This window comes from Penicillium odoratum, assembly GCF_028828045.1.
Source record: "Penicillium odoratum strain IBT 22623 chromosome Unknown utg000008l_segment0_segment0, whole genome shotgun sequence".
NCBI lineage: Eukaryota > Fungi > Ascomycota > Eurotiomycetes > Eurotiales > Aspergillaceae > Penicillium > Penicillium odoratum.
In genome coordinates this window covers 803,966-813,036 of record NW_026643150.1, presented here as the reverse complement: position 1 = coordinate 813,036, position 9,071 = coordinate 803,966, and the positions used below count along the sequence as shown (strand labels likewise).

The 9,071-nt window shown below is 46.6% G+C and overlaps 4 protein-coding genes across 4 annotated transcripts; 2 read left to right on the top strand and 2 right to left on the bottom strand.

Moving 5' to 3' along the window:
- Positions 1–1,843: 1,843 nt before the first annotated feature.
- On the top strand, positions 1,844–3,103 carry N7520_010531 (uncharacterized protein; the record flags this gene model as incomplete). The annotated part of the gene is made up of 1 exon (XM_057144464.1): positions 1,844–3,103. One exon carries the CDS (start codon positions 1,844–1,846, stop codon positions 3,101–3,103), a length of 1,260 nt encoding a protein of 419 aa, XP_056990218.1.
- Positions 3,104–3,350: 247 nt separating this feature from the next.
- Positions 3,351–4,394, bottom strand: N7520_010530 (sterol desaturase family protein; the record flags this gene model as incomplete). Its single annotated transcript, XM_057144463.1, has 1 exon — positions 3,351–4,394. One exon carries the CDS (start codon positions 4,392–4,394, stop codon positions 3,351–3,353), a length of 1,044 nt encoding a protein of 347 aa, XP_056990217.1.
- A 1,181-nt stretch (positions 4,395–5,575) lies between these two features.
- Positions 5,576–7,054, bottom strand: N7520_010529 (SEC14 family lipid-binding protein; the record flags this gene model as incomplete). The annotated part of the gene is made up of 4 exons (XM_057144462.1): positions 5,576–6,091; positions 6,144–6,518; positions 6,594–6,735; positions 6,798–7,054. 4 exons carry the CDS (start codon positions 7,052–7,054, stop codon positions 5,576–5,578), a joined length of 1,290 nt encoding a protein of 429 aa, XP_056990216.1.
- Positions 7,055–7,938: 884 nt separating this feature from the next.
- On the top strand, positions 7,939–8,803 carry N7520_010528 (sugar O-acetyltransferase; the record flags this gene model as incomplete). Its single annotated transcript, XM_057144461.1, has 3 exons — positions 7,939–8,111; positions 8,220–8,616; positions 8,687–8,803. 3 exons carry the CDS (start codon positions 7,939–7,941, stop codon positions 8,801–8,803), a joined length of 687 nt encoding a protein of 228 aa, XP_056990215.1.
- Between the last annotated feature and the right edge of the window lie 268 nt (positions 8,804–9,071).

Sequence of the window (9,071 nt, the reverse complement as noted above, 5' to 3'; positions counted from 1 at the left end):
ATCACATACTAAAGAATTGGTTTTTGAGATGTTCAAGAGTTCGGAATTTGAAAAGGTTGACGAGGTTGAAGAGGTTGAAGAGGTTGAAGAAGTCGGTCTGAGAAAATGAGGTTATATAAGATGAATGAAGAAGAAGTAGAACAAGAGCAAGAAGATGGGTAAAGTGGAAGTAAGTATGGAAGAAGGGAAGAAGATGGATGAAGAAGAAAGATGAGCAGGAGTACCTAGAAATGGGAGAATCAGACGGGGTAAAGAGTTATGAAAGGGAAGTTCAAGTAGATAAGGGTAAAGTGAGGCGAGAACGCAGCAAGTGGATGTAAGAGAGTCAGTAAGATCACGCACGTTCAATGGGCTGGGACAAACTGCTAAAGAAAATTCGAAAGGCTGTGCTGTAAATTCGAAGTGGGATATAGGATGGGGTTGTGTCAAGAGGAAGGTTGAGATTGACAAGAAGTGCTTTAAGGGCAGTGGATCAAGAGATGGAACGTTGCGGTGAATAGAATGGCTCGCGAACGGTTGATATCGTTGGATGAAAGGTCGAAGTGAGGAGGAAAAATGAAAATGATTTACTGTCTCGAGAGATGCCTTCAACCGAACTTGATGTCTGAGAAGAGAAGAAGCTGTGTATACTTCAGGAAAGTGAGAATGAGATCAGCAATCTTGGACAGATGATGAGGCCATATTCTAGTAGACAGAGTGCAATTCAGTTTTCTCTTTTCTATGTGCAGCCCTGGATTTACTGAGGTTTTGGCATCCTTCCTGCCCTGCGAACCTCATAGCGTTACTTCATCTACAAATGTAGTCAGAGTGTATGCCATGTGCACATGAAGTTTCAAAAGGATTTTATGGTATGTATATTCGATCCCTGATAAGATGACATTACCAAAGAACCCCCGGTATCTCTATGTCTCGAAGCGATTGCGAATCACTGGCGGATAGCGGGACTGGGTATGATCAATATACGACATTAGCATAGGCTTTAATAGTATTGTAGTCTTGGGACTGGTACTTTCCAGCAGCTTTGGTATTTTGGGCAAACCCTGAAGCCACTACACTGTGAGCTTCCTTTGCATCCAGCTACAGATATACCAGTTTCACCAGTGAGAGAGGAGCGTGCTGACAGTAGCATCTTTTGTAAAGGGGCTCTGTCCACCCTCAACCCAAGAAAATTGAATGGTTAGCCTTTTGTTGAGGCTCAGCTCCACTGGCTTTAGGGCGAAACGCTCCAGACCCCGAGAGTCTGGGGAAATGCGCACAAGTCCTGATGAGGCTCTGAATGGAACAAAAGTTTAATTTAATTACAGCTAGAATATAAAATGATTTTTTGCGAGTGTTCATCTTATCTATGCGAGTCAGAATTGTTATCTTGTGTAACGTATAGTATAAGCAACTAATTGGTCAGTATGAGCTTTGTGATCCATCGAAGACTCACCGCATCAAATGTTCATGAGAATGTGATATGTACCTGAGATTAGGCTGACACTGCGTTTGTAAACTGAGCCAAGTATGCAGTCTAGATTAAAATACCTTTGTTTCGGAGCATGCCAGCAAAAGATAAGCCTGGAGTGTGCGAATCATATGGATGAAGGTACTGCTCATCCCTGCAAGATAAGGTGAAAACAGGGAGTCACTAACCGAATCTCTCCCCACCAGAATCCACGAACGCGGTTGCCGCGCTAAAAGAAAACCGTCTAGTCGCGATCTGAATACAAGTCTTATCTACCGTCTAATTCCTTCTTTCAACTTCCCTTTCCCTTTCTCCTTTTCATCAAAATAAGCAATCCCGAAGTCCCGGAAAAGTTTGTGACCCCTTGTCAAATGAGATACGAAACCACTAGAAGACATGGAATCCGACCCCAATGCGCTTTATCTGACTTCCAACCTGCCCGACAGATGTATTCGCTTTCCCGATGAAAAGCGCCTCTGGTGCCATTTTGTCGATGTCACGTGTCATATGTTGACCTTGCCATTCGACGCAAGTCATGACCCTATCATGTCGGGTATCATATCCAAGGGTCTACATGACACGCTGGTTTTGAACGCCATCTTGTGCTTGGGAGCATCACATCTGATCAATCCAATGCGACCAGAAGCCCCCGAAGTGCAAGCCCTGACAAAAAGCAAACAATGTCTCCTGAGAAAAGCTCAAGAAGAACTCTCAACGAGGGCCTCTGCCCTACAATCGAACAAGCTAACAGCGCACAACAATGCTGAATTCGAGATATTGCTTACAGCTTACCTTTTACTGTATCTATACGAGCTTTCAGAAGGTGCAGGTGACGACTCGTGGGAGACTCGACTAGATGATACAAGGACCTTTGTGTATGGCGTGCTTGGGAGACATCGCACGAGCGAATCAGGTTCCCGATCGCTATCAGATGATGAGATTCAGACACCTTTCAATGAAGATTTTGAATTCCTAGGAATCGATAAATTTCTGATGCAATTCTTCTCATACCATGATATTCTTGGTAATGTGACCAGCGGCAACAAATTCCTGAGTCAAAGATACAGTCCAGCATCCCTGCTCGCTTGGGAGACGGATTATTTTGAATACGAGCATATGCTAGGAATGCACCATGGACTGGTTGAGATCATTTCGCACGTTCACACCCTTCAATTGGATACTTCGAATGCTGCATTTCCTAGGCATATTGTTATAACTCGAGCTGTTGATATTTGGCAGGATGTCAATGAGTGGGCGATCCCTGAGTCGGACTTGGATCTCCGCCACATATACGATGCTTACATTGCTGCTATCTCTATTTGGATCTTGTCTATCATATATCCTGGCGATGTTGCAAAGGACAAGGTCCAGACCATGGTCTCGAGAGGTATCGCCAGCCTGACTTCAATGGAAGGATATTCGTTCCAAATTGTTTCACTTTTGCCATTTTTTGTTATTGGATTGGGGTGCATTCGTCAGCAGGATAGAGAGGCGCTTGAGGCGCAGCTTAGAAGATGTGAGATGACTCGATGCTTAGGATATATTAGATTATGTCGGACGAAGATTCGAAAGGTATGGCAAGATTACGATGGGGGAATCAATAGATCATGGAATTGGGAATGCATATCGCAGGATGGAAGTCTGCCACTCGTTTGAGCTTACAATAGACCAGAAATAGAATGAATGCCCAGGTGACTGATCACTAATTCTAGCACCATGACCTAAGTCAATTACAGGCTCAATATAGTTTACAAAAGAAATTCCAACTTTCATTCAATCATTCATAAAGACATAAAATTTGACATGGTATCGGTATATATAAACGTGATGAGCGTGAGAAAGACAGAAAGAAACCAGATTCCCCTCTCCAATTTTGCGTTCAGCATGAAGATGAACAGACAAATCAATACAAGGGCATAGGCGACTGGTTCACATAATCAACATTATTCGCCACAGACTCAATACGATCACAGCATGTGCCGAAAATGCGATCCCAAAGTCGAGTCTGTTTCCCGTAATTATAACTCTTCTTCCAACCCTTCCGGTGATGCAAATCATGGTCCTCAATAACCAGCTCGGCATTGAAATAACGAAGCAGCCAGTTCAGCGTCGAAGGCGGGCTCGAGTGTACACGAAGTCCACTATGACCCGCTAGCTCTGCGAAGACAACATATTGATGACAAACCCACCACTCATAGAAACCCATCGGCAACCCAATAAACTTCATCGTGAAGTAAGTCGCCAGCGGAATTCCAGCGATATCGAAGAACTCCTGCTCCAGGTCTGCGTAGAGGGTAAGGAGCGGATTAGGGTGCTTGGTCAGGTGATGAGTGCGATGGTATTTCCAAAGTGGCTCGAAATCGTGCATCAGGCGGTGGTACCAGTAGAACCAGAAGTCGAGGATGATGCCGTATAGACCGATTTCAAGAGGTAACCAGAGGAAGTTCATGGATGAGGGGGCTTCGGATGTGCGGTAGGCGAGGAAGACGGACATCATGGGCCGGATGGTGGAGGTCGACATGAGGGAGCGGACGACCTTTGCGACGCCAATGTCGGGGACACCGTCGCGCGCATGCTTATCACCATCTAGGAAACCGTGGATATGGCCCAGGCGACGGAGGACGTGTAATTCATGGATGGCGATGAGTTTAAAGGCGGCGCTGTAGAAAAAGAAAGCGGCGATAGTGCTGAGATTGCGGCCTGTATATTGGACGTAGGCGTGTTGTAGTAGGAGGGGAATGATAGCGTGGGTGATGACCCAGCGGTGGGTGGACCAGTTTGGCACATAGGGGACTGCGTCTTCTTTCAAGTGGACGGGGACGTTTTGATCGAGATGTTCCGGGTGGATGCCGAGTAATTCGTAGAACCAGTGGAACAGAGTCCACTCTGAGCGGGCCTGCCGGCGCCAAGTGGACTTCATGGAGTCCTTGGGATTTCGTTCAGACATGGCTGATATAGTCGCAGTTTCAACTCAAAGCGAATGCCGCTAAGGCTTCCCCGGAAAACATGGGCATTGTGGGCTTTTAAATTGGATGAGGGACTTGGACTTGGACTGTCGATCCCCTGAACCACTAAATCACTTCGGCATCATGTGAATCTCCACTCTCCGCAAAACGAGCCTCGGACTGATGTCGATCGCATCTGATACGGGAATGGCGTCTTCCCCAACATGTTCTCCTTTAGGTCTAGGCTTCTGTTTAGCTTATGGCTGTGGACTCAGGTCGCTCGGTTTACAGTACCTGCAGGATCAATCATGTTTGTGCAGTTCAGATGATGAAAACACAATACAAACCCCAGAGAACTTCGAACATTAGGAGGTCCAGTCATATGAAATTACTTTATCAACCTTGAATGTGATACGTACCCTGTATACTGCAAGGTACAGACAGTTCGGAGATATGCACGTGGTGTTACACCTTAATATCCCGAACCATTAGGAACATCTGATTATGTGAGCTGCACGTTAATTGGTGGATATACCTTCAGAAACAGAAATAAATTCATATCAAGGTGGCAAGATTAGACAAGTCATAATGATCACAATCAGATAAAATCAACACAACACTTGAATTTGTGTGGCGAGATTCAGGTGGGTAGGAGTACGTCGCTGTAGGCGCTAGATTCCCTAAGAAGTGAATATTTGAAGGGTCCAGCTAGTACTAGGACTAACGACATTAGACGAAGAGATAATTGAACACGCACCGAAGGAGGTGATTTAATCGTACCATTTCAAAATGACAAAACATCCATGTATTCTATACTATCAAACCAACCCAAGGGAATATAACCAAGTGTAAATTAACAACTGAGCCATACAAGACAACAGACCCCAATCACAGGATCATCGTCGATGGCCAGGCAGAAAGAAAAGGTAGGCAAATTATGAAACAGGCTTAAGCGGCTGATAACCCACAAATGATGAAGCCTAATAGAACCCCCGAAAATGGAAAGAAAAATGTTGGGACGCAAAGGCCCTCAGTGCAACTGCACATGCAAATCCGATATGCTAATCAGACAATCTCAAGCCAAGCAGACACAACACATGGGCTCAAAAGCCTCGGTTTGGTTGATACGATCGACTTCCTGTGATCTTGAACTCTCCTACCACGCTTGCGGTTCTATGTGCGTCTATGCCGCGACAGTAGTAGTCTGAGTCTCCTCGGTTGACACCTGGTCAACGTTGACCGCGACCTTCTCATTCTCCGTCGGGACAGGAGTGGATTCAGCGTCGCTGCTCGCGGACTCAGCGGCCTTTGTGTTGGCCTCTGAGGCAGATGCTGTCTGTCCTGTCTTGGGGACGGGGATGTTGCTACGGCGCTCCTTGCCGTTTTCAGTGCCTACTACCTCGATCTGATCGCCCTTGAACCGCATCGGGCCCTTCAAAAGACCCGGCTTGCCACCCTCTTGGACCTCAACACCCTTCAGCAGCTCGCGGCTGGGCTCGTCCAGGTTGGGCAAATCGCCCCATTGCCACTCCAGGTCGCCACCATACTGCTTCGGAATGCTGGAGGGGTCCATGAACGAAGTAAGAGTAGGCTGCACCTCTGCAGCGGACAGAATAAAGATCTTGGAGGTGGTTCCTGGGTCGAACCAGCGCTTGATCCAGCCCCAAACGGTAGGGAAGAAACTAGGCGCACCAACAATCTGTGTACTAGTAAGAATCAAATCTCATTACCAAGAAAGCAAACAAACTTACAAAGATACGATCCAAGGTCTCGGGGTAGTGAGCCGTTGCCAACACACTAGCATCCTGCATGTGGCTCTTCAAGTTCCAAAACTGTTTCAAGCCAACACCGCTGACGTCGACAATATTGGTAGAAGTCACAATGGGCGTCTCGGGATTGGGCCGTGAAAGTGCCGAGCAAAGCGGCATCACAAATCCAAGAAGGTTCTCATACAAGGCGAACAAGTTGAGCAAGCGCGCGGGCACGGAAGAGGATTTGTGAGTCTCGGGGGTACCGGTGCTCAAGGTAGAGTTATAAGCGGCCATCTCCTTGGAGTTGAGGTGCTGGATCTCGAAGACGTAGACAGGGATACCACGGCGATCACGACGGCCAGTCCACTGGGGATACTATACAGAAACGAGGTCGTTAGTCTATTGCCCGGTACATTCAGATGTATGTGAGTGAAAATATAAATCACGAACCATTCGCCGCGCCGCCTCATACGAGTCCACGCCGATGTTATCGTACAACGACTCGATGGCATTTTCTTTGCGCCAGTCTTCGGTATCCTTGAACTGATTCCACGCCCCCTCAACCTCGAACTTGCGAGCACGCAAAAAGCGCCTGTGGTCATAAACAGTATTAGTTCAACGAGCCCGAGGCATATCTCAAGCGGTGCAACATACAACATGGTCGCATCATCATGGCTGGCTGGCTTCTCCTCCACTCCTTCCGCTGGTGCCACAGCAGCAGTATAATATCCACGTTTAGCACAAACGTCCTTGAACTCGACTAGCTTCTCTTCTTGTTCCGGTGTAAGGTGGTGTAAGTGACCCGCAAGCCAAGCCGTGCCCGCGGCCGCGGAGGCAGAGGCGGCAGGGTCATTGTTGGACGCGGACGCCACAGAGGTCTGACTGTGGTGGGACTTTGTTCGCCAGAGCATGATGACTTTGTAGGGTTGTGAACGTGGGATCGTCCCCTGTTTATAAGTGGCGTAGAGTCGGGGGAGAAAAAGAGGCGGTCAGCCGTAATGAATTTGCGGAGTATTTCCAGACCCTGGAAATGCGCCTCTCTGGATTCGGAAGTTCCGGCTTTTGGCCAGGGGTTACTTATGGTGGATTTTATGGATCTATATTGTTCTAGTTCCCTTCTAGATCACCTTGCACTAGATATATGAGCCGATCTGCCATCTTATGGATCTTATGGGGTGTTATTGCAGATCTAGAAAGTAAGAGATTCATGAATCATGAACGCAGCCACGATCAGTCAGTTAGCGTCGATTCCCTCGAAATAGCCCATAACAAGAAAATGAAGAATAACCAAGGATTCTGGCAAGGGAGATCTAAATGCAAACTGCTTTACTTATACTGTATGAGTCTCGCCAATATGTGCATCATGAACCTGCGGGGTATCATCGGCACGGACCACTGGGCTTGAAGAATGTAAGCAACATTTGATAATACATAAATATCATGCACATGGTGTATCTTGTGGTAAATAATATCAACATCTATCGACTTGTACCTACATTTCTTCAAATAAATATGTTTAGATGCCTGTATTGTATGGAGTAAATATTTAGGAAATTCAGATAAAATCAATTGATGATTGGTTCAATCGAATCCACGCCACTCTTCACCCAAAAGAGGCAACGCATCCTTATCTTCTTCAGAGAATCGGATTTGACTTGTCCGGATTCATTGTTGACAAGGGTCAGAGGTGGTCCTAACGTGATATTTACCTAACTATTTACCCAACTGCTTTTTCTTCTTGCATCTCAGCTGTCGCTACTCCCTCTCGAGGACACCTGTCATAAACACCATCACGATGCTATCTAATATCGACGAGAAAGAGAACTTGGCCCGCATGGAGCGAGGTGAGCTCTATTTCGCCTTTTCTCCAGAGCTGGTTGCTGCACGTAAAAGATGCGGACGTATCGTCGGTCAACTCAACCGCGCGGGAGAACTGTCCCGACGAGAACTGGCAGCATACTGGAAAGAGTATGTCGCAGTCATCAACCCATCCATTCTGAATCCTAAGAAGACCTGATTTTGGAATGAAAGCATAAAGCTGCTATCTGGACTCGCTAATGCAAAAGGGAAAAAAAGCATAACGAAGGATCCTCGGCCTCTCCCACCTCCTGGTGCAACAGATGAAGAAGAGGATTCAATCCTGCATGAATACCCATGGATTGAACGCCCTATCAATATCGACTACGGAACCAATATCAAGGTTGGCAGTAATGTTTTTATCAACTTTAACTGTACCATTCTTGATACTTGCCTTGTGTCAATTGGAGCGCGCACTCTCATCGGCCCCAATGTGTCTTTCTTCAGCGGCACCCACCCTTTAGATCCTGATCTTCGCAACGGCACCAATGGACCGGAGTTAGGTCGGCCCATCACAGTTGGAGAAGATTGCTGGATTGCCGGAAATGTCACCATCTTACCGGGAGTGACAATTGGCGACGGGTGCACCATCGGTGCAGGCAGCGTGGTGACAAAGGTAATGACCAGATTTTATTGGAGCGTTTTTTCTCTAATCAAAAGCTAATCCTGGCTCTCCCTACGTCTAGGATGTTCCTGATTGCCATGTTGTTGCTGGAAACCCTGCAAGAATTCTTCGCAAGATTGAGCGCAGTGGTACCTCAAAATGTCAGGCTAGTGCTCAAAGTCAGGTCAATGGTCCTTGAAACAACCATCAAGTCAGGTAATTATCAACTTTGCAGGATCTTTTACCTGCTATTTGTCCTTGCATGCGCGGTGGATTGCACAGGTTGTGACCCAGAACAACTGTTGGGATACAGTACATATGTATGCACATGTGGTAAATATTAGAATACAATTCAACTATGGAATCCTAGAACAGTGATGTGTCTATCGCATAGATTTTTCAGATAGACTTGATTCAATTAAAAATCGGCACAGGGGCTGGAGAGAGTGGAGGCTTGAAGCGTTTAG